The 24,688-nt window shown below is 39.7% G+C and overlaps 2 protein-coding genes across 3 annotated transcripts in view; one reads left to right on the top strand and one right to left on the bottom strand.

The window, feature by feature from the left end:
* Nucleotides 1-305: 305 nt before the first annotated feature.
* Nucleotides 306-10,360, bottom strand: SNAP29 (synaptosome associated protein 29). The gene is made up of 5 exons (XM_075769592.1): nt 9,813-10,360; nt 8,112-8,308; nt 7,292-7,377; nt 6,132-6,236; nt 306-4,471 (listed from the first exon to the last, which is right to left on the bottom strand). Exons 1-5 carry the CDS (start codon nt 10,023-10,025, stop codon nt 4,314-4,316), a joined length of 759 nt encoding a protein of 252 aa, XP_075625707.1. The 5' UTR covers nt 10,026-10,360; the 3' UTR covers nt 306-4,313.
* A 134-nt stretch (nt 10,361-10,494) lies between these two features.
* PI4KA (phosphatidylinositol 4-kinase alpha) overlaps nt 10,495-24,688 on the top strand; it is a 63,532-nt gene continuing 49,338 nt past the window's right edge. Inside the window, exons 1-15 of one of the 2 annotated variants that reach the window (XM_075769591.1) lie at nt 10,495-10,747; nt 13,359-13,475; nt 14,715-14,808; nt 15,477-15,565; nt 16,076-16,148; nt 16,492-16,751; nt 17,445-17,511; nt 19,504-19,652; nt 20,176-20,241; nt 20,513-20,609; nt 20,993-21,184; nt 21,945-22,045; nt 22,787-22,916; nt 23,736-23,865; nt 24,536-24,631. In XM_075769591.1, the coding sequence (XP_075625706.1) occupies nt 10,541-10,747; nt 13,359-13,475; nt 14,715-14,808; nt 15,477-15,565; nt 16,076-16,148; nt 16,492-16,751; nt 17,445-17,511; nt 19,504-19,652; nt 20,176-20,241; nt 20,513-20,609; nt 20,993-21,184; nt 21,945-22,045; nt 22,787-22,916; nt 23,736-23,865; nt 24,536-24,631 (1,868 nt within the window). In that variant the 5' untranslated portion in view covers nt 10,495-10,540. Of the gene's footprint in view, nt 10,748-13,358; nt 13,476-14,714; nt 14,809-15,476; nt 15,566-16,075; nt 16,149-16,491; nt 16,752-17,444; nt 17,512-19,503; nt 19,653-20,175; nt 20,242-20,512; nt 20,610-20,992; nt 21,185-21,944; nt 22,046-22,786; nt 22,917-23,732; nt 23,866-24,535; nt 24,632-24,688 lie in introns of both variants that reach the window. The other variant, XM_075769589.1, reaches the window with a different exon arrangement.

The raw sequence follows: 24,688 nt of genomic DNA, 5'->3' as shown, positions 1-24,688 counted from the left end.
GCAAGATTACTTTTCAAGCAACATCTTGAATTATTTTATTACCACAAGTTAAAGTTTTGCAAAAATAAATGCCTGTTTTCATTCCTCTTTCAGGATCTACAAGAATCTACTCAAGAGTCAAGTAGAAATGTAATTTAATACCCTCTCTTTATTCTCAGAAAGCAAAACCCACCAGCTGCAAACTTATTTCCATTCTGGCGCAAACTTAACAGAGTAGGTCCAGCATTTTAGCAGATCTTATTATGGGAAATAAGTGTTAATGAAGTTGTAATCAAAGAATTTTGGGAAATAAATGCAAAAAACCCTCTGAATTAACAATAAGCACCTTTATTGACCATCTTACCATTCAATACTCATTTCATTCAATCTCCTAAATTGCTGAACTACAGTTCAATTTAGCATTTAAATAAAAGAAAAAGATATTTTAATTGACTTGTATAAAAAGTGTTATACCTGGGTGGCATAGAATTAAAGCACGATTTAAAAAAGCCAGACACAAGTAATCACTACCTGTGATTTTGAACATTGAGCCTCATATTCTTCAAAGTCAAAACATATCCTCCGTATGATGTTACATTTGTAAAAATGCCTACAAAAACCTGTTTGTTCAGAAGGCAGAGTGGTTGGAAAGTATTTTCTATTTCACCATTTTAACATATGACATAACTTCACAGAAACTACTAGGCGACAAAATATTTCAGATAAATATCACACATTAAAACCCCCTTGACACCATACCGTGTCCCAATGATTTCAGTAGACCAATAGCACAGCAACAAATCTTTGTTGTACAGACTAAAATTCAGCCACACATCATTTGTTACAATATTTAGTTCAACACTCAGGAAAATTAAAAAGAAAATATAGCAAGGAATCTGGTACTCAGATACTGGTTATTCTCACTTTTTTCCTTGCTGTTTATAGAACATGTGATCTTAGGTTACAAAGGGTACGCTACTTCCCAGTGTTTAAAACTTCTTCAAAATTTATTAGCAAACTTTGAGAAGCAAGGAAATTGCCTTTTATAAAGAATTTTTTTTTTTCTATCTTCTTCTGACCTTAATATCAAGCTTATATTCAAGCCAATAAGAATAAAATTAACCAGAGCTATTTTACTGCAAGGACACCAATTCCTATGCCAACATAAGTATTCAGGCAAAAATCATTTAACTTATCAAGTTAGCGCTTGAGTGTAAATTAAATTTCTTCTGAAAGTCCTATACCCTACACAAGGTAAGTTTTTCAACAGTATCCAAGAAGAAATAAAACTCTCAGGAAATCGTAAGAAAATCTCCTGAAATAAGTCCTTCATAACACATGCAAAATGAGATTTCCTGGAAAGGCAAAAATCATGTGGATTTTTTCCTTTAAATTTCCCCTTTCTGTGGGATGGAGAGTTATTCTAACTAACAACAAACATTCATCACTATTACAAAATAGTGTTGTCTCCCCACGTCAGTTTGGCTTAAGGTCTTTATCAGCATAAAGTATCTGTATGAAAGATGAGAAAGGGAATTCAGTTTGTAGCAGAGATTCATTTCTACACACACACAATCTTTTTCCCCCCACAGAACAAATCTAATGTGGGAAATAATCCTTTAGAACAAGGCCATTAAAAAAACCAAACCAACAATATTAAATAGAACAGGAAAGCCTAAGCAAAGACATACACTGCTGGGACAGTGGATGGGATGGTAAGAAGAGATGAGAAGTTAGACCTGTATATAACTTCCACATGGCTGAGATCCTGGTTTTCTAGTCTGCTCAGATCATGAGGTTCTCAAGGCAGAAATAGGGCTTTTTTTTTTTTTAATTCCTCTTCCCTGCCTCTGTTTTTTAAAGGCAAATATATGCAGGACGCAGTAAACATTTTGTAAGGTTAATACAACTAAACAGTTAAACAAAAACTTGAGTTCATTTTGTGAAACAATTTAGACTAAAAAAACCCAGAATCTCTTACATCAGAAAGGCAACACACTTCACTCTTAAATCAACAAAAACTTTTGCTTAGATTCAGGCTCCACATTTCTTATTACACACAACACAGCTAGATCCTCCAGCTCCATCTTTCCTCCATTAGCCACAACTTAGTGGAGAAAGTCTCAGCATACATCCTAGTTACAAAAGTCTTACTCTGGAAAAGATTTAGTTGTGAAATAGTTGCATACAGGTGAAGGCAGACTTCACATTAAAAGGAGTGTTATTAATTATGATGCAATTTTTTGGTGTTCCCAGTTTTGGGGAGAATTTATACATCCTTTCTAAGACCCAAGTGTTTCTGGTAACCAGCATTGGGATATGAAGAAAATACAAGTCTTTTCACCCTTTAGTAAAAGGGGAAAGTCAACTAAAACTAAACCAAATATAATCAAAATTTCAATTTTCCTTCACTGAGGTACTTAACATTTTGAAAACTAATGACTGTATCATTTACTAAATAAATGTATCAGCCATCTTGAGACAACAAATCATATCATTCATGTTCATTGCTATGAATAAGGTTTTTTATGGTTCAAAATGAGCATAAGTGACAAACTGAAAATTAAAAAGTAATTAAAGGTACTCAATAGCTCTCGAAGTTTTATGTCCCTGCAAAACACTTTTTTTTAGGGACCAAAATCAATGACATCAGTAACATCAACCTTAAATCCAATTCACAACTCTACTTTGCTAGTAACCCCCAAAATAGCATTTTTTTTCCCATAATACTATGTTCAAGAAGTGTAGCTTTTTTTAGTGATTTATTTTTCTACAAGGGAACTTTCAGGAAACACAGCCAAAGAAGAAAGGCTCAAGTCTTATTTCCTTACCAAATGGGTGCACTTTGTAGCAAGTGAGCTTGATGTAACAAATCCCTTGGGGGGAAAAAAAAAAAGGAAAGGGGAGGTTGTGAATGTGATGTTCACAAAGGGTACAAGTGTGATAGCCCTAAACACCAAGGTCTTCCTTTAATTGGCAAAATAATGTGCCACCAGCTCAAAAAAGTAACTATCTCTTCTTAGCCGCTCATTGTCATTTGTGATAGCAAGTGTTGCAATACTGACACGGATCCCTTGGCCTCTCCAAACAGAAATCACTCCCTTGTTTAAGACAGACAGCAAGTTCTCACTGTCATGTCTTTGGGCTGGAGCAGAATTGTAATTAGTTTGTTCTACAGTGATACTTACAAAAGAATAAAACACAAGTTGGGCCTTCCAATTTATCTGAAAGACTCAAAGAACATTTTTGAGCTTTTCTTCATTTGCAGGAACTTTTCATACCTGCTAAGCCAATGCAGAAGTATGTGAACCATAGCTGAGTTTCTTAAAAACAGTCGCATTACCCAGGAAAACACAGCATCTGCTCAATGCTTAATCACATTTGAAATAACTGTTAAATTAAAGAACAATCTCCTATGATCTGTTTGTGCAATATCAGACCAACTGTCCATTTCTAAAATTGAAGCTATTTTTCAAATAACCACTGAATTGAGTAAGCTGAGAAAGCAGAAAATAAAGACGCCTAGAGTGACAATTTCTACAAAAGAATCTTTAAGGGCACATACTTTCAAGTGCTGATTTTGTCGCTCAAACTTTTTGGGTCACTGTCAATCAACATTTCTTGCAGACCGTAAGATACCCTTAGAGATCTTTACTGAAAATACTGTAAAGGTGATAGCATTTAGTGACCCAAACATAAAATCCACAGTTCGCAGATTCACCATTTGGCAAAAGTCATCTTAGGAAAGGGAGCATGCACAGGATATTATCATTACTGCATGATACCCTTGATATTTTACAACTTACACAGAACAGTTCGTTCCTTAAGCCCTAGAAATGCCAGAGAACAGTCACTTTGAATTATTTTTACAGCTGGAAATCAACATTTTTTCAGAATTTAAAATAGCTGTAGGTAAACAGAATTAGCAACATTTGTTCTGAACAAAGCAGCACATTCTGTTCCCCCTGCCCCCTCCCCAAAATAGAGGCAAAATGCAGTTACTTTTCTCATCACAGCTCCTGGGACAAGGACACTGAAGCTCTGTAGACTGCAAATTCCTCCATGCACAAGACACACAGTTGTACAATTCAGCAGGGTATCCAGCACAAAAGCATTTACCAAGTGCTGAGAGATTTTACTCAACAAGCACTTTTCCCCATGTACATTAAGAAGAAATTTAAGGTATTATGCTGCACTTAAGATTATGCAATTTTAATGACAACAAAATCAATAACATCCAAAAAAACAGATACTGTCCAAGATTTCTTAAGAGATTGGTTGAGATAAGACATCCAAGAAGAACTGACGCTGGACAAAAAAATTCTAAAAATCCTTTAAAGTTGTCGGACTTTTTTATCAGTGCTTTTAATATTGACGTCCAGTGTCTCTACTTTTTTTGTTAGCCGATCCAGCATATCATCTTGCTCATCTATTTCTGTCTGCAGACCAAGAGCTAGGTTTTTCAGACGACTCAACCCAGAAGACATCTCATCTGTCAATGAAGAGAGGGACCATCAGGAATCAAAGCAGTATAAAGCATAATGTTTAACCGGACACCATCAGGATTCTCCGAAACCCTGGGTGAGAAAACGTTAGTTAAAACTGCTCAAGTCTGAGTGTTCTTCTCCAATAGTGGAAGCACCAATTTATTTAACACTTGTACTGCATTACTACCAGAAATAATCACTTCTGTCTTTTTTCCATTACAAGTTAACTACAAATGCTTAAAACCAAAGTGGATCTTTATAAAATGACACACCCTATAATGTAGTTTTTAATTTTTTTTAAAACATGTTTTATAGAAAATTGGGCGCATATTTTCTCAGCTCAGTATACACAGTATGCTCACTACCTCACTTGTTTTTCTTTAAACTTCATGCAGACATATTGTCAATAAACTGAAGATGTAAGCAGTTAGTTATTTAACATAGATGGAAAAATCCCATTTCTACATTTTCTAATTTGGCTACAAGGAGACTATTTTATTGCATGATTGATTAGTATAAATGCTTCTGAGGCTAGTAAGTTTTGCACAGCTTGAGAGCAGAACCAATATGGTTCCACAAACTCTTATGCTCGAGTATTTCTCTTTGATGTATTCCTTTCTGATTTCTTTCTAATCTCTTCTTTCTAGGTCAGCTAAACAGTGACACATGTAAGCAAACAGGCACTTTGTATATAAGCTACAGAACAAAGGAAGAGAAAGTCAGCTGAATGGTTTTGGGAAGTAATAAAAGAAATGTAGCAAATTCACAAATTAAATACTTAGCGCCTTTCAAGTCTTCTATTTTCTGCAAAACATTTATTTCAAAGGCTGCACACAGTATAAATTCTTTGGGTCCAAACTGATGTGCAATTTAATATTTGAGTTTAACTGTCAATTGCTTTAGAAAAAGAGGTAATAAGTATTCATACCAGTATGATCTGGATGTCAATTTAAAGCAGTACTTCCTTATTAATATTACTAGTACCTGCTTAGTAAGATTTTTCAGAATGGATGGATAAGGCTGCTTGTCCCAGTGATATTCCCATCAACTTACAGGATTAGTCAAAGAAACATTTTCACATCCTGAACGCAAGTGTTGTGGGATACTTCAGCACCATTTCCTCATTCAAGTGACAGAGATTTGCTAGCATATCTCACTTAGTAAGAGCGTTTTTCTTATTGTCAATCTATGATCTAAGAGGACTCATGCTTTTGGTGTGGGGTTTCTTCCCCTGGTCTCTTTGTCCAGGGACAGTTCAAAAACTATTTCTAAAGCACAAGCACGTTGCAGAAGAATTGAAGTATTGATGCCAAGAGCATATCAGTGTCCCAGGCATCCTAGCCAGTTTGTTTCTAGCTGGTTTCACATGAAACACAATTCTAACTCTGATTTGTTATTAATATTTGCAAGTAGTTGACCCACAGACATCCCACAGCATTCTACCATTCGAATAATGTACATTTCAATCAAACTTTGGATTCTGCCATGTTGATAAGTTTTGAAATGCAGAATACAAGCAAATGACTTTTTATTATTACCAAATTTCACATATGAACTGAACGAAAACGTGTTTGTTGGCAATATATTACTTAGTAATTTTGTCTGACTTAAGAACCAAAAATTGAAAATTGTACTACATCAAACAGCTTCAATTTTCTCACTCACCTAAATTGTTATCAATTTTCTGGTGGTAAGCTCGCAAGTGTTGATTCTTTGGATAGGAATCCCTTTGCACTGAAGAAACTAAATCCGCTTTGCTGAAATCATTGTCTGTTAAGAATATAAAATACAGAATATTATTTAATAAAAAAGAGATAGGAAGAAGAGGCTTTAAAGTTTTAGAAGGGCTATTAAAAATTAGCCTGACCACAGCTGTCAAAAGTAGTCCCAACACCACTATCTATAGGGCACCCCTCAAGATGAACAGTTAAGCTACAATTATTCTCTTTTGGACTGGCTTTTGTAGTTCTACTAGGCAGTTGAGAGAAAAAAAGAAAAAACCCAGCCACCCAACCAACAAAGCAGGTGGGCTGGGAACTTCTCCCAGCAGTTAGCACTCTCCCAGGTCAGGCCACCAGAGAGTTATTTCTGCCCTCTATTGGACAGACTTTTAATATTATGCGGAGTGGAACAGAGATTAATGTTACCAAAAGCATTTATTTACTTACAGAACTACAACTATAAAGATACCTTGCTTCTTTCTCACTCTTAATAAACTGAATAATTGAACCTTCCTTTAAAAAGGAACAGTTACTCTGTAGATAAAAGTCATCACAGAAGTTAATGCATTGTGAGAACAGGGAACAAGACCAAACCCTGTATGGTCCTTGTGTGAATCAAGTAATGACTTCAGTATGAAGGGTTACAGTCCATGTTTGAAATAACAAGGAAAACACTCCTGAAAACTATGACAAATGATCTTTAAAAAGGAGAACCTCTGAACCTGCAAGTTAACATTTTGGCAAACCTAGGGCAAGGCTGCCTGCACATTGTGTGGATTCTTGGCAACAGTCTCCTCTGTGCAAACAGAAGCACTGGGTGCTTTTAAAGTCTTCAGTGGATATTACATAAATCCCCCTGGGGAAGGGCTAAAAATCTGTATCCAAGTAAAAAAAAGAATTCACATCTTCAGTATGGGTATAATGAGTTTTAAGGGAAACAATTCCCTAGAATTCAAAGCCATGAAGGCTGGGATACATTGCTGCCTAACATCTGGAGATTTGCAAGTCAGCAGCTGGGCAGGCTGAGGGGTCTCTGCCTTCACTGCTCTGCAAGTTTGCCCCACGTTGCTGACAGACATTCAGTGTAAAATAAAGTTAACAAACCTGAATTATCTAGCTTCCTTAAATTTGGATGACTTTCCTGGTATTTTGACTCTTGTTCTTTACTAGACATCATTGCTTCTTTTAATCTAGTAATAAAGAGAATAAAAAGAAATCATTTCTATGGTCCACAGGCCTCATTCTGAATCCATTAAACAGAACATGTATCAAATTTACACAAAAGCAGCAAATTTGTTAGACCTGATGCTAAATCTTCCTTTAAAATGAACAATTAGCATTTGTCTTCAGTGAAAGCAGAACTGGCTGCTTTAGTGCTGAAAATAGCATATGGAAACTTTGACATCAAAACCAAAACTGTATCTTCTGTCTTGGAAGCAACCTACTCCTTTCCTCTAGCAGAGGATGGAAGGGGAGGAAGAAATCAATCCATGCAGCAGTACCAGGCTTTACAGAAGTTTCTCAGCTAAAGAGAGACAAGTACTGTAAGACATAGTAATTTCACAGCAATTAATTTTTATTTACAGCTTTTAATAGAAGCTAGAGAATACACATAATATTTAACTGGAAGCATGTCAATACTACAAATCATGATTTCCTGGTAAGACTGAAATAAGCATGATAATTCAGAATACTGAAGAATAACTTGTGTAATTGTTTGAATTTGCAACAAAGTTATTCTTACCACTACAAATATAAATAAAAGTAAAAATACTTCTCTCAGAGTTAAAGGAAAAAGGGAGCTAGACACCATCTCAAGAGTTTAATTGGCAGAATCAACAGATCTTTTAAGTTCTGATTTTCTGGTGACATTTCAGAGATGATGCGGGAAGCAAGTCCCAAGTAAAACGTTTATTTTACTTACCTACTGTTAGCATAATATTCAGGGGTTCCATTCTGCTCTGGTTTGCTGTCTGGAGGTTTGGCTTTGAAGTAGTTTACCAAGCCCCCCCAAACACTCTTAATGCTATTTATGTGCCTTTGACTAGTCTTCAAGTCCTGGTCCATTTTATCTACCATCTGTTCTGTGCGCTTCAGTGCCTCTCCTTGACGTACAAGCTCCTAACAGACATTGACAGAAAGAGAAGCTAGTAAAGCCAAGATAAACTGAAACATCAAACACATTTAACAGACACTCCAAAGAAAAATAACAGCACTCCTTCATTTGTGTAGATTGTTTCTAGAGGTATACACCTTTTTCACTCACTCCTCTTCCTCCAGGGCATTTCAGTCAAGAGTTGCTCGTCTGGCACAGTATTACCCAGCTATAAAATCCTCCTCGCTACGCAATGCCAGGATCCTGACACCTACTACAAATGGCATCCAGGAATTTTCTGTATTGGCCTTTCATCAGGCTGACATTTGTATCTCTTCCTGATGAAGCAATCATGGCACCAGATGGGTGCCGTAGTGAAAATGCAAAGGTTTATGGCAGGGAAATGAGCAAGCAGAACTATTTCTAGTTGTGAATGACAGCTTCATTGGGAAGGGATGCTATTTTCACATTACGAGGATGTTCCTGATAATTTAGAAACAGAATAACCAACGGAAATAAATACAAATAGAATTTTTTCATACTGCAGGAATAGTCTTTTAGCTAATACTAACAGTGCAGGATTTAGAAATTTTGATATATACAATTATGTTATGTTCTAATTCAGCAGCACAACCACTATTCCAAAGTAATCCAAAGATCAATCCTGGCAGGAAAGTTGCCCGCAGCTAATGCTAGTGCAAAACAAAGAACTTGTGTTCACATTCTCTCTAAACTTTGGGGAATTCTAGTTGAATGTTCTTTCTTCTTCCTCAATAAAGCAGCTAACACATACAACTCAAGTTTTACCACAAGCCCTGTGTTAAGACTAAACTCTTGATTCCTCATTTGTGCTTTTCCGGACAAACAAATCACGAGGCCACAAGTTTGCAGAAGCGCCACCGAGAACCCTCTTCAGCACAAGCACCTACTGCAGCGTGTGGATGCTCTCGGGTTAATTTGGGCAACCACAGTACTGACGTTCAAGGCAACATCCCATTAGCAGGTGACACAACGGACAAGACCTTTATGAGCGACATTGCTGAGCATAAACTCTATTCTCAAACAAGGCCGAAGAATGAAGGAAATGATTAATCGGGCTGAAGCGAGCACATCACAAACAACAGGGCAGGCTCTTCATTCACCCAAGAGAACTGCTGAAAACTCTTCAGTCGGATAAAGACAGGCATAAAGGCCATTAATAAGACTCATTAATAAGCTGAGTCCTAGTCTCAGTATCAGACAGAGAGGATCTAGCTAGGATTTTTTCCTCAGCACCCAAACTGTCTCCACCCAGAAAATCAGCCTGCAATCACACAGGGGAACGCGTTGTCTCCGCAACAGCCAGTAACTCTAAAAAGAGACGTGTCAGGGGAAAAAGGGAGAACAGGACACACACCCCCCCCCCCCCCCGGAGCTTTAAGCCGGCCGCGGCAGGCGCAGGCCGCCCCTCGGGGAGCTGCCCCCGGGGCAGAAGGCTCCGTTCTCGGCCCGGCCCCCCTCCCCGAGCTGCCGTGGGGGGCCGTGACCCACCTCGGAGGCGGCCACGCCGATCCGCTCGGACTCGTAGAGGAGCGAGAGGGAGCGGGCGGTGCTGTCGGCCGTGGCGGCGGAGCGACGCAGCACCTCCTGCTGCAGGTACCGCTGCCGCTCGGCGCCGCTCGCCTCCCCGCTGCCCCTCGCCGGCCACGCCGCCTCCTCCTCGTCCTCGGCGAAGGGGTTGTAGCTCCTCGGGAGGGCCGACATGGTGCCACCGACAGCGGGTCGCGCAGGAAGCGTCCGCGGTGAGCGCCCCAAGGAGGCGGCGCCCTCAGCCCCCGCTCCTCGCAGCGGTCACGTCAAGCGGGGCCGGGCCGGGCCTGCGCCACCGCTCGCCGCCGAACCCCCCTCCTCAGGCCGCGGCCAGCGCTGCCCCTTCCGCCCACAGGTCGCCGCGCGCCGGACAGAACCACCGCACCATCGCCCCGGGGCGGGGCAAGCAAGGCGGAGCGCCGCCGAGGATTGGCGATGCCGGGAGGGACCACCACGGCGGGGAGGGGGGGAAGCTAGGGTCGGGCGCGCCCATTTGTAGAGCGGGGCCTAGGAGGGAGGGAGGGGCAACGGCGAGGGGCGGGGAAGCCGCCGGGAGTGAAGCCACTGCGGGCGCTGCCATCTTTGTGATGTGATTGGTGTTCCGTGATCCCGCGGGAGGTGGCGGTCTCGCGAGAGGGGGCGGGGCGGGCTGGCCGGCGGGCGAGCGGTCCCTTCTATTCCCCCACAACATGGCGGCCGCGGCAGTCGCGGCGGCGGCGGCCGCCGCTGCGACGGCGGCGGCCGCGGCCGCGGCGACCACCACTGCGGCGGCGGCGGCTCCTTGCGCGGGCGGGGGGCGTGGAAGCAGCGCGGGCACCGCGCGGGGCTTCTACTTCAACACAGTGTTGTCGCTGGCGCGATCGCTGGCGGTGCAGAGCCCGGCGCCGCTGGAGAAGGTGAGGGGCGACCCGTGCGGCAGTGTGTGTGCGTGGCGTCACGCGTGAGGGGCTGCGTCTGTGGGGGCTGTGGGAGTGTCACGTGTGCGGTTGCGTCTGCGGGGGCGGTGGGTGGGGTCTGCGTCCGTGAGGACTCTGGGGTTGTCACGCGTGGGGAGGGGCGGAGGGGTGTCACGCGAGTGAAGGTTGCGTTTGGGTGTGCGTCACGCGAGTGGAGTCTGCGTGGAAGGGTCGGCATCATGGGTGCCGTGGCGGAGGGGCGTGGGGCCTTTCCTGTGGAGAATGTTTGTTCCGCGTGGGTGGGGAGGGCGGCAGGTCACGGCCGTGGGTGTGAGGCGGGAGCGTCCGGGCCGCATCGCTTGGCCCTGTCATGCGCGGGGACCTGTGACGCCTGTGGGAAGCGGGTCAGAGCCGGCGCGGGTGGGTTTATGCCCCTGCCCCGCGGGGCTGTGGCCGTGCCCGTGGGAGGCCGGGCCTGGCCTGTCCGTCCGTGCCCGGAGGATGCCGCCCTCAGGTGGGGGCTGTCCTGGGGCTGTGGGAGTGGGCTCAGCTTGCCAGCTGTGTCCGTGGGGGCTGCTGGGCCTACGGGGCGCTCGCGTGGCCCATCTTCACCCAAAAATACCGTCACAGCCGGAGGCGTCAGCGCAGCAGCCGTGGCCAGCACCCTCGGAGCAGCCCCCCGTGTCCTCGTGAGGAACGCGGGCTCCCACGGCGGCTGCGCGTCCCTGAAGTTCGTAGGACGTGGTCTTGTAGGTGCGATTAATCTTGGCCTAATTAGGGCTGGTTACTTTACTCGACGTATCTGGTTAAATCCAAGCAATGCAATCGGCTCAAGGTGAAATCTGCTGGTTGAGATAAACCTCTACCAAGCGTAAAGCTGGACAGGGGGATCTTCATCCGGACAGTTCCTCTCGTGGGTCTCTGCGGCCGGCGTGGTCAAGTGCTGTGATGCTGCGGGAGAAGAGCTGGACGGCACGGTGTGCCGGGAGTTGGCTTCTCTGAGCACGAAGTAATTGAACTTCTAATTCATGCAGTAGTGAAAGATGACTTAATTGTCGAAAAGTACAGCTCTGTGCTGATGAAAACTAGAGCGCTTGTTCTTGGCCAGCTGTTGCAGGCTTCTTTTCTTAGTTCTTGTCCTGGAAATCTACCATTGGTCTGACAGCCAACTGTGAATAACTATTTTTTTTTAAGCCTTGTTGTTGGTTCGCTAATATTCACTATTTTTTTAGTAGTATTTATTTATTTTTGTTTGAGAGGCTACAGTAGGAGTTAAATGATATTAACAGTTCATATCTAGCTACAGTTATTTGCTCATGTTATTGCAAATATTAACCTGACATGGGACACATGCATCAGAAGTTATTTTCCAAAGTTCCTATTTCTTCTGCTGTGTTTTATGTTGAGCAAGAGGATTATTTGTGTTGTGTTACAGGTCTTGTAATTGGGAGGTCTGGCAGTTTCAGGACCAGAATCTTAAATTCCGCTGAGCATCCAATAAATTCTTCTAATCCTCTAGGGAAATAGTTTCTTGCTTTAGAAATTTCAAGGCAGGGTGTTTAAAGATTTATCTAAATAGGAAGTAACTTGACATTCAAACATAAGTATTTATGATGACTGTCCTTTTTAGGTAATGTTTATTAATATCAAGGAGATTTATAAAAAGACGATATGCTTGTTGCATTTTCCATTTCTTAACAGTTCCATAGGAAAACAAAGTATTTGGGAGATTTGATATATTCTTTAGTTGTGTGTTTGCTGGGTATGGAGAGAAGTAATAGGTAAGTAGTGAGAAAATAGTTGTGGAAACCTAATCTGTTTTGTTAAAAGGATTTGAGCAAGTACTCAGCTAGGTAACAGTTTATAGCTCAGTGTTGTACATGAAGAAGGCATTGGTGCAGTTGTAACCAAAGCTCCATCCGCCTGGGTTTTGTTTACAGCAATTGAGTAAACATATGTACCTGCTGCATATTTCTTGCACATCCAAAATTCCCAATGAATTAGTGGAAGGAAGGTTTTGTTGTACCAGGGATGCAGGAATGGGTTCTGTAAACGTGATGATGCTCTGAAAAGTTTCAGGAATTCTCTTGAGATGTGAAGACAAACAAACAGCTTGATCAAGTGTTGAAGAAAACTTTTAAATTGACCTGTGTTGTGGTAAAAATGTTTGACATCTGAGATTTTTTCTGTCTTTTTCTAGTTCCTGTCATTCATCACTCTTTCCTAGCCCTTAGATACTCTCATTAAGATTGGTGACTAAAGAGGGTAGTGTGGCCATCTGTCTCCAGAAGATGGAAAGACTACTATCCACTTCAAACACAGGCGGCTTGAATGAGTCTTGAAACCCACAGCTTGCCAGCTCGTTTCTCTGCTGTGAAACATTTGCAGCGGTGTTAGTGCTACCCAGGCCTGTTGCTTGGCGCGCTGTGGGGCATGGACACGGCAGCTAGCTCCGCTCTGTGAAGGAGAAGCTGGGAGCTATTTGCGTTGCTTTCCTGAGGTCTGCTGGTGGGTTTTTGAAAGGCAGTTTAGCACGTGTACTGTTGTTCCCTTGAATTGTTTTGACACTTGCAATCTTGTTCCACTGTTCTTTCTCTCCACTGTTTTTCAGGTACAAAAACTGCTCTGTATGTGTCCAGTGGATTTCCATGGGATTTTCCAGTTAGATGAACGTCGCAGAGATGCTGTTATTGCTTTAGGAATCTTTCTAATTGAATCTGACCTTCAGGTATTTTTCCCACTTAGGCTAACTCTATTTAACTTGAAAGATTTTGGATTAATTCAAGTTTAGTTGTTCAATGAATGAAAAGTTGGTATTTACTCTTCCTAAAAATAAATCAAAAGATCAGAGATAACAGATGGATGCAGGCAGGAGAGCATAAGGAAACAAGGACAGTACTGACAAATGTGATAGACAGTAGTTATGGCGCTGCCACAGCCAAACTGCTGTTGTGTTTTTTGGTCATCGTAGCTCAAGGAGAGAAAGGAATGGCTGTGGGGGATGATTTGCTCAAACCATACGTGTCATTGTCTGTTCCCCATGTGCTTCTAAATTGCGAGTATGTTCCACTGTATTTCTGAACATCAGGTTTGCAATAGGCCTTTTCCTGCCTGGGACTAGCCAGGATGAAGAGACAAACAGGGCACATAGGCTGCATTGTATACAAACATCCCTTCTGTATCTGTCAGCCTGTTTATGACAAGCTGGTTCTCTTCCCTTTGAACTCTGGGCGTGGTGTTGTTTTGTGCAGAGGAAAGGAAGGATATACTGAGTCCTAGGTCCAAAGTGATTAGACCTCGCTTTAAGTTGTTTAACGTTGCTAGGGTTTGCATCAGGCCTGAATCTCCTCCTATTTAGTATCTATTTACTATCATACAGCTTGCACACGTATTATTGATGTTTTCCTTTTTGTGGTTTTTTTTTCAGTATGAAGTTTAAATAAGGCAGCTGTTTTCATGTTAGCATTTTTATGATGTTTTCAAAGCCGACAGTTAATTTATCTAACTCTGTAAGGAAGGAAAATACTGTCCTTTGATTTGCAGATTAGGAAGCTGAGAGGTTACACAGATGTGCTAAGTGACTCACATAAGGCTGTGGGATGGATCACATGCACTGAATTGGGACTGGCACTCTGAATTTCTAGCTGCCTTAAAATTATTTTGTGACCATGCTGTAAACTAATAAATTGTTTGGGGTTAATTACTGTTCTGGAACTTTTTTCTCCAACTTTTATGGAGAATGAACTGTTGCCTAGAATGAAAGGATTGGATTTATAGCACTGAATTGTTTTACTTTCATTTGCCTGTGTTGAAATCAATTTTGCAATATTCAAGAAGCCTGTGGACTAACCATTAGAAGCAAGTTCTGTTTGTGGTTAATGTAGTCTTTCCATATCTCCAAAATATCTTGAGATGATAATGGTCGAACTTTTCTTCTCCATTTTAAATAGAGTATTTTCCTCTTTAGCACAAAGATAATGTGGTTCCTTACCTCCTCCGACTTCTGAAGGGTCTTCCCAAAGTCCAATGGATAGAAGAAAGCAATGCACGGAAAGGCAGAGGTGATGTTTGGGTTTTTCCAATCGTTCTCATGGAACGTCAGCCAGGAGATAGAAATAACAAAGGTTATTCAGGACGTGGTACAAGGGGAGGTGATAAATCCTGCTAGGTTCTTAGCTCCTGACTCAACAGCCTTTAATATTGATTTTCTTTAGAAGCAAAGAGGAAGTTGAATAGCTCCCAGCTTTCTTCCTTGACTGCTTTGTCATAAATTGCACTTTCCAAATGATTCTATGCTCAATATATTTTGTTACTAAATTGGAGAAGATTGTGTAGTATTTAGAGCAGGAGAGTGGAACCCGAGATTTGTACAACTACTTTTAGCTTTGATGCTTAATTGATATTTAAACCACTTCATTACTTACTCCCTTAATATATCTTAATGTAAGAATACTTGTATATAATATTATATAATTTTTACAATTACTTGAAAGCCTAGGAAAGTTTTTAATTATTAAAATTATTCTTTTAACATTTCATGCTGAAATTATGATGGTTAGAGTGTTCTTCCAAATTTTGTATGTAATACTGTATTTTTCTACAGTCTATCTCAGAACTGTATGATGTGGGAATCACTGATGCCTTCTTGCTTTTTTTATTATTTGCTCTTTCTATGTTGTTTCTCTCTACCAATGCTTAAGTGGCTTATTTTCTGTCCGTTTCTTTGCAGGTTTGCTTCCAGTAGCAGAAAACTTCAGTTTCTGCTTGGTAACATTGTTATCAGATGTTGCTTACAGGGATGCATCTCTCAGAGAGCAGGTAGAGTTTATTTTAAGTTTGTGCTGATGTAGTACCCAGTTCTCCAATGCGGCAGTACTGATAAATGTCTAGAGAAGAGTACACCACAGCTGCTTCCTTTCTTGCAAAGAGATCAGTTGCTTTAATGTGTGTACTGTTGCATTATTTTGTGCGTGTTAATAGTCAAGTATGTAGAAGATATTCCTAAGTCTGCTGTTACTTTTGAATGTCTAGGGATGTCAGTCACTGAGCCCAGAGTTTTAGAATTCGAGTTTTGATACGGAGATTAGGACTGCTGCAGTTCTATTCTGCTAGTACATGCCAGCTAACTGCAGACTTTACAAAAGAAGCTCTGTGAGCTGAGTGAGGGCAATATACTTTTTTAGTCACATATTTAAAAAAAGCCTTGTTTACAGAAGTGCTTAAGGTAATATTTGCAGATTTCATTTGTGTTATAGTGATCTAGTATAAAATAATAATGTATCTTTACCAAAAGTTGTTTTTTTTTTACCTCTGTCTTGATTACTTTAGATTTTGGATGCAATTCTACAAGTAATGCAGTTCCTGTTGGGAATGTGCCAGACGCCACAAATGCACGATAAAGGTACTATTAAAATAATTCTTTATATTGTTGCTATACTTCTAACTCCTGTCTTCTGAACTTCTCTTGTGTTTTCTAATTATCGGGATTACTCCTGAAGAGTGAGCACCTTTTTCTTTTGATTTCTCTTAGCACATATTTATTCTCTTTGTTGCTGACTGGTAAATATGGAAGCAAGAGAAGTGTATTAATTTGTGGTACCTTCATAGTTTTTCCTCTACTTGCACAAATAAGTCTTTGTAAAGCACATTAGGCTGGAACAGTTTAGTGAAGTGGTAGCAAAACCATGAAGAGGAAGTTCTAAGTTACTGTTAAATATACTGTTATATGTGGTTTTGTTTTCCAGAATATTTATGCAAGTATGCAGTACCCTGCCTGATAGGAATTTCTCGAGCCTTTGGTCGCTACAGCAATTCAGAGGAGGCTCTCCTTTCAAAGCTTTTTCCAAAAATTCCCCCGCATTCCCTGAGAGTTCCAGAAGAGCTTGAAGGAATTCGCCGACGATCCTTTAATGATTTCAGATCCATTCTTCCCAGTTCTCTACTCACTGTCTGCCAAGAAGGAACACTAAAGAGGAAGGCTAGCAGCGTATCTAGCATCTCACAGGTTGGTATGACTTGCTCTGTGTTGCAGCCAGTGCCTAGATGATTTCGTGGTTTTGGTGGAGTTAAGACCGCATTAAGCCTGGATATGCACATAGTTTCTTAACACATTATTTGACCAGATACAGTGATCTTTATTTTGGTTCTGCAACTGAGTTTCAAAGTAATTTTGTAGTTTCTGAGCTACAGAATAGTCAGTGATAGTTAAACTAACAACTGTACTAATAAGTCTTCGCATGGAAAAATTGACAAATCCTATTCATTGTGTTATGCTCTGCAAAAGCATTGTAATGTGTGTCTGTGAATTTGGGAAGCTGGCATTAATGGCTAAAGTTTTCACAAGTGCTGAGGATATACAAGCTCTCACTGGTTTCACCGGGAGCTGTGGATATCATATCTGTTGTCTTAGGGGAAGAATGGATTCAGATGCTGGTTTTGAAAACACAGATTATTAGCATAATTTCATCCACTTCAGGGGTCATCATTCTGATCTCTTTACTTTAGACAAAAGCACTGAATTGGCTTTTTTTAACTTCCCATTTCTGGTTGGAATTGAACTGCTATGCCTGGCAATATGTAGTTCCTGTTAGTTTTGCTTGAAGCTGTGTTTCATTGTAAAGTGTATGAACATCTCTGGAAGATTTTTTTAATGTTCTATAAATAGTTTTTAAATTATGGCTTTTGTGTGATATTTCAGGTTAGTCCTGAACGTGGAATTCCCCCTCCGAGCTCTCCTGGAGGATCTGCAATTCATTACTTTGAAGGTAAATTATTTTGCAAAACAATAGTGTGTGCTTTGGGGGTTTTGTTGCTATTTATTGAAAATAGAAAACCAAAATGCTTTTGACGCCTTTCTCTGCCCTCTAGAATTCTTACAGTAATTCTCTGGCACATATCTGCTAGGATTCTGAAAAATGTTGGGGTATAAAGACAGTAGGAAGTTATTATTAACACCAGTGGTTTCCAGGCTCAGCTGTTTCTGGCAGGCTTCTGAGAGACATGACTTCCTTACTGCTATGCTGTGCCTAGTACTGAAGAGCTTAATTCAACTGGGCCAAAAATATTTCAGGAGATTAAGCTGAGTAACTTTGGGAAACAAGTGTTAATATTGTGCTTCACCAGATGACTAAATTGTTGGACTAGGGTCTGGAATTTTGAGACCTTTGTGGCACATTGTGTAATTCTAAATCAACTGTTGCATTTGAAGTAAATGTGGTACGGGTCATTGTGTAAGACCTAGTAATTTGCTGGAGAAATAATGAAGGAGGCACTGAAGTTGAGTGCTCGCTAATGCATGTTAATTACTATATCATAAAAGGCAGAAAAGTGAAAATTTTCATGAATTAATATACAAACTCAATCACTGAGTTTTAGTAGAACTCTAGCTGTGAGTTCTGTGTCAAAGCAGAGCTTAAAAAGAAACTGTTTCATGAATCAAATGGAGAACTAGTTCTGTATCTGTGGTGTTTTGGTGTCTCTGGTTTTGTCTGGCCCTTTGAGGCTTTTAACAGTTTGGGCATTCTGTTTCTGGGTCATTCTCCTCTCTTGAGCCCTGGCTTAAATTAATTTCTTCCAATTTCTTCCATATTACTTCTCTTTTTCCTTCATGTTACTATTTGTCGAGGCATCTGTCTTCCTTCATCGTGTCATGGGATTGCAGGGTAATTCAAATATCATTCTGAAATTGCCAAGGAGGAGGAGACCTGTTTGTCTTCTGTCTACTCTGTTGAACCAACCTATACTACTTCAATTTTATGGGCTTCATGTTTTGAATTTAAAAAAAAAAAAAAAAAAAAAAAGGCTGCAGGTTAGAGAGAGGCTACAGTAGTAGAACAAAAATAATCTTAATTAAAACTATAGGTGGATAGTGGCCAACTTTGTGAAAATTTTGGAATCATTTTAATTGTGTCTCTAGTAGAGTTATGATTATTCTGATCAGGATTTTATTTTCAGTACTAACTTCTACTAGGTATTTCAGATACAGGCAGCCCTTGTATTATTCCTGATAATATAGTTTGTGATAGTCTTATTTTCTGAGGACTATAAGCAGTGACCTTGCTTTTATTCTGGCCAAGGATAATGGTTTAGAAAAAAGGACTGAAAACTGTTGTTGTCAATAAAAAGTGTTGCTTGGAAGCCCATTAATCACAAGAACATTACTTTAGCACAGGCAGCTGAGTACTTTAAGAAAGGCAGAGATGTAATTTCTAAAGTGGAAACAGTGCCAAAGGCAGTATGCTTAGCAAGTTGTTTACTTAATAGAGTACTTGAATCTGAGAAATAATTTGATTTCTCTTTGCCTTCAAACTGCAGTAGTGAATCAGTGCCTCTTCTAAGATGAAACCTGTGACACAGGTTCATTTTGTCTAATATAGGGGGAAACCTTGCAAGATAGTTTTGTCTTAACCTGTTCTTTACACCTCTATGCTTTTGAACAAAATGGCATTTACAAATGTTTTCAGGTAAATGTATCCATCAGTAGTACGGGAAGACTTCTTGTCAATGGTGTCTCTGACATGGACAGAAGTCGGTGAAATGGATTCTTCCACTGTGATTGTAAACTTCTAATGAACAAATACTTTTTCATCATAGTTTTCTGTCTTGATTTACCAGTAGATTTGCTGAAATGTGCCTCTGATAGCTTGCCTGTGTTGGAAATAACTCTCTAGTAGTTACTAAACATTACCACTGAACAAGGTTTGTATATTCTCTCTCTCCCTAAACTTTCTATTATTTCTATTATTTTTTATGATCAGGTTCATATCTTCCTGATGGGAGCGCACTGGATCCTGATTATTATTTCTCTACCATCAGCTCCAGCTTTTCAGTTTCTCCTCTCTTCAATGGCATTAACAATAAAGAGTTTAATATCCCACTGGAAATGCTCCGTCAGCTATTGAACATGGTACGTGAGATGGGTTCTTAGGAAGGCTGCAGTGAGATTGCATTCTAGGTATTCATGCTAGAAATAGATGCAGTTTAAGTTTAAGCTCTTAGAATTGCAAATAAACAAGACGATGTTTGTCTCTCAAGCTTTGTGTAATGTTATTTTTATGTCATGCTTCAATAGTATTCCTAAAAAGCTCTCATATGAACCATGAAGAATTTGGAAAATTGAATAAGTTTACATAAACTTCTTCCTGTTTGAGTCTTGCAGAGCACTTGTTCTGAGGTAGCTTATGTACTGCTAGTTGCTGAAATAGAAGATTGGTTTTTGCTGTGAGAATGAGACCCTTTTCTAGAAAGGTTTAGTTGCTGGGAATTCAAGCAAGTGACAGAAACTACTGTCCCTGTCTGCTTCCTGCACCAGCTATTTTGGAACAGTACACACAGGCTCAAATGTATTTATTCTCGTTGCAGCCAGAAATTCTTGTAGCCTTAATTTCATCTGACACTTTTTTCTTTTTTTTTTTTTTTTTTCTCCGTAGGTGAAACAGATCGTTGGGGATTCTCTGCTAAAGACCTTAGATGCAGTTGTAGCTGAAGTTGCAGAGGTGTGTTTTAAAATTCCTTTTCTAATGACTTGAATACTTTTTTTTTTTGTCTTAATAATTAATACTTTGAAAATTAATCTTTTACCTATGTAAGGTATGCCTTCTTGATACTAATTTCCTGTTTGAACTGTTCTTTCAGTGGTTTCAATCTAGTCTTGGACTGTGTAAAAATGGGGAGGTGAAGGGGGAATGTTTTCCAGTAACGTAGAAGGAAATAATTATTCTCTTAAGTTGATTTTGAATCTAGCAGGTTGCTTCTTTTCTCTTTCAGACGGGTGCTAATACAGATCTCTATTACAAAACATTCAGTGACCCTCTTTATCTTGCTCAGTTTAAAATGCTGAGAGACACATTATACTATATGAAAGGTACAGTATTTGTATCTTTTTAAACTTATCCTTCATTACGGTTAGGATCCAAAGCGTTGTCTGCATTGTATTGAGTGCTTGAACATGGGAGTTTCCATTTCCTGGGAACTCCACGTAGCTGTATGTAATTTGAAATGTTTCTATATAAAAAAGGTGTTATGGAAATAGAAAAAAAATATTTTGAGCACCACTAAAAGGATTAAGAGATGGCATTTCAATTGTTTGCTTACTGGTGGGCTTTGCTTTGAAATTTATTTTTTAGGTAGGGGATAAACTTTATGAAATCATTTAATTTATAACATAGAAATGGATGTTATATATGCTGTTATTCTGATACACTGACTCCCATCCTAATATGATGCCATTTTCTTTTATTTCTTTAGACCTTCCCAACTCATTTGTGAAGGAAATCCATGATTTTGTGCTAGAGCAATTCAACAGCAGTCAATCAGAACTTCAGAAAATCCTCCATGATGTGGATCGACTGCACAATGAACTGAGTCCTTTAAAACTGCGTTGTCAGGCTAACGCTGCCTGTGTGGATCTCATGGTGTGGGCTGTGAAAGATGAGCAAGGTAAAAATGCTCTTTGATCTCTGCAATGTCTATCTTCCCCCCTTCCCCCCAAAGTTGTAAAAAAAATACTTACAAGGTCTCTGAGAGTAGATGATGCTCAGAGAAATATAAAATAAATTTCAGTTAAATATTTTTTGCTATTAGAATATAAGAGTAAAACTTCCATCAAAAATTTGTCAAATTAGTTGGCTAGGTAGTTAGACATCCCTTCATAGAAATGGAAACAGAAACATTTATTGGCTTATCTACAAGAAATTTTATAATTGCTGCACTACATCCAGCTGCTTATTTTCTACTTTGTTTTTAATTATTGCTCTTAGTGTCTTAAATGTTTCTCAGTCATTCTTTTAAAGAAAATGTTTTTTCTTCATTGCTAACAGCACTGGGAAGCTCTCACTTTTTCTCAGTTTTCTTTCTTCTTGTATAATTCTTACACATCCTCTGAATATGTGAAGGATTTTTTCCTTTGGACCACACAATACTTAATTTCTGTCAAATGTGAAGTACCCTCAAGATCAACTTTAAGTACTGTCATTCTTTCAATCATAGTGTTTGACAGAGCTGTTTGGTGCAGGTACCAAGTTTGCAAAACTGTTTTCGCAGAAGTACTACTACATCTCTTTGAGGAATTGTAGTATGAGGAGAGTGAAGCTGATACATTTTCTGTGTTGTTTTAGAAATTTCTGTAAGCATTGGGTTTTGTGTGGCCTAATAACAAATCTGACAAACATAAATTTTTCTGCTGGATTTTTCATTTAAGGTGCAGAAAACCTGTGCATCAAGTTGTCAGAGAAGCTGCAGTCAAAAACCTCAAGCAAAGTCATCATTGCTCACTTGCCACTGCTAATCTGCTGTTTGCAGGTCTGTCTTTATAGTATTTTACATTACTGTATCAGTGAGTGAGAGTTTGGGGGGGTTTACAGGTTGCTAGAATAACACTTTTTATCTGCTATTTGTATTACTTGCCATTGATATGTTCTACATTTGGATTTTAGAGGTCTGGTGTAGAAACTAGAACTGGAGTAGTGCTTTCAATATTTTCTTAGCTCAACAACTTCTTGAAGAATAATATTTATGAGGGGTTTTTTTAACCGGTATTTAATTTCTGAAATATTTAGCTGCTTAGTCCATTACATAACAAGTTAAAATACTGGGACTGGCAGGTCACTGAGTTTTACAACTAAGCCTTGGTTATTCTAGTTTTTATGTCTTCTTATTGGCCACCTATTCATAGTCTTACAAATGCGATATTTTCCACAACACAATGGTAAATATGTTGTGGAATGGTAAATTATCAGGATTCTCTACATGTTGAAACTTGTCCAGTAACTTTAGAGTGTGTTTCATCTCATGTAACTCCTGTGAAATCATCCAGCAAGGCTTAACTGGTATGACATATTCTAGGATAATCTAAAAGATTTAGAGACTTGAAATACCTAAATCTTCTGCTAAAAATTGAATCCCTCAGAACTACATATGGTTTGTTTTGGTTTGGGGTTTTTGTATTGAGTTGAAGTTGCAGGCTTACAGTTGAAATAAAAATTGTGCTGTGATATTCTAAAGCTGTGTTCCTTTTTTTTTTTTTTTTTTTTCCTTTTTTAGGGTCTAGGTCGTTTGTGTGAGAGGTTCCCTGTTGTGGTTCATTCTGTCAATCCATCCTTGAGGGACTTTCTTGTGATACCTTCCCCAGTGCTTGTGAAACTTTACAAGTATCATAGCCAGTATCACACAGGTAAAGAAGAAAAGGCCATGTTCCAAAGGATATGCTAGTGATTGTTTTCCAACTTGTATGGCTTGTTGATGCTTTTGAGTATTTTTTGCTGATATAGCTGTAGGGGGAACTGAAGATGCATTTGTGATTTTTTGGAGGGTAGGAATGCAAATCAAATTCTGGTGGAAGTGTATCTAAGGCCAAGCATTGCATGTAGAACTATGTTTTATCATAGCAGCAATATTCCTGTGCCCATTCTGCGAAACCAAGATAGCCTTATGTCAAGCACTTTTGTCCTGAGCGAGATCATCAATAACTGTAGTGTGATGCTGCAGTTTTGAAGGTTGTATTATGTGTCAACCTCCTGCATTCAATTCAGAGCAGTTTGCTTACGGCTTTGTCTACATGGGCTTTCAAAAACTTCCAGTGACGGAGATTCTACAACCTGAGCCAATGCATGATTATCCTCGTACTATCTTGATAGCATTTGGCAGGGTTTTTTTTGTTGTTGTTTTTAAATTCTAATATCAAGTTATAATTTTAAAAAAAAATGAAATGTTCAGTTTAAATCACTTGCTGGTACAAAAGCAGCACATAATGCTAAAGTAGAACAGGTAAACTGATAGTGACTAAATTTAGGAATAGTTAAATGCAGCAATATCTTGTATAGCTAGTGACAGCACATGCATTTCCAAAGTTCTTCAGCTCAGGTCTCTGAGTTGTAAAGTACGTTGTTTTGTATTCACTTACCAGATACTGCTCTACCTGTGTGCTCTCATCTTGGGGGAAAAAAAGGTATTTCAAATGGTGTTGATTTCCATATTCTTGTGTTCTTAGTAGGTGGTAATGACATCAAGATTAGTGTAACCAACGAGCATTCAGAGTCCACTCTAAATGTAATGTCTGGCAAGAAAAGTCAACCATCCATGTATGAGCAACTGCGTGACATTGCCATAGACAACATCTGCAGGTAAGAGAGAGACTTGCATCATGTTGGAACGCATGTTCTGTTTCCCTTCCAGAAAAGTATTGTGAGCATCTAAAAGGTGCTGCTCTGTGCTGCTATAAAGGCCTTCTGCCTTTTTTAATCATGACTTCATTTTCCTTCAGACATCTCTTGGTTCTGTTTTTGTCCTAATTGTAAAATAATAATTCAGTCTCATTGTTTTGCTTCCCACATATGTAATGCATGCTAGTCACCATTTTGATGCTCAGCCCGGTTTTTGTTTTGTGCTTAGATTATCATGTTGCCTGAGCATCCTGTAACAGAAGGATTGTTATGCACTCAAATGTGGGCAGTGTAATGATTATTCTTCCCTTCTAAACAGCTACAGAGAGCTGGAGGGAAGACAAATAGTTAGTGACTAGAGACAAGGGATTAAAGTTTCTAAAGCAGTGGATTCTGAACTTGCCTTATTGCATATCCCCATCTTCATTGTTGCTGGAGAAAGCAGCAGTAGAAAGTCTGCTCATTTTTTAAAATATATTTGCAGCATTCCTAGGCAATCAGTTCTTATATCTCAGTATAAATTTTTTTCCTTATACCTGGTGTGCATTTACAGTAGTAGAAGTGAAATGTTTGATTCATGCTTTTTTTCCCTCTGGCTGTTGTAGCAGTTTTCTGTTCGTTGTTTTTCCAGGTGCTTGAAAGCTGGCTTGACCATAGATTCGGTGATCGTTGAGGCCTTTCTTGCGAGTTTATCTAACCGTCTGTACATCTCTCAAGAGAGTGATAAGTAAGTTGTCAGTCATCAAACCAATTTTTCCTTCACTCAGTGACCCTGAAGCTTATT

Source organism: Balearica regulorum, chromosome 17, assembly GCF_011004875.1.
Source record: "Balearica regulorum gibbericeps isolate bBalReg1 chromosome 17, bBalReg1.pri, whole genome shotgun sequence".
Taxonomy (NCBI): Eukaryota; Metazoa; Chordata; class Aves; order Gruiformes; family Gruidae; genus Balearica; species Balearica regulorum.
Note: the sequence above shows the minus strand (reverse complement) of the source record. Positions and strands in the feature narration are given on the sequence as shown.

Coding starts and splice junctions, on each gene's coding strand:
- SNAP29 (XM_075769592.1), bottom strand. CDS start 10,025: ATGTCGGCCCTCCCGAGGAGCTACAACCCCTTCGCCGAGGACGAGGAG. Junction 6,237..7,291: donor AAGGAAGCTAGATAATTCAG/GTTTGTTAACTT, acceptor TATTCTTAACAG/ACAATGATTTCAGCAAAGCG. Junction 4,472..6,131: donor GAAAATTGATAACAATTTAG/GTGAGTGAGAAA, acceptor CTTCATTGACAG/ATGAGATGTCTTCTGGGTTG.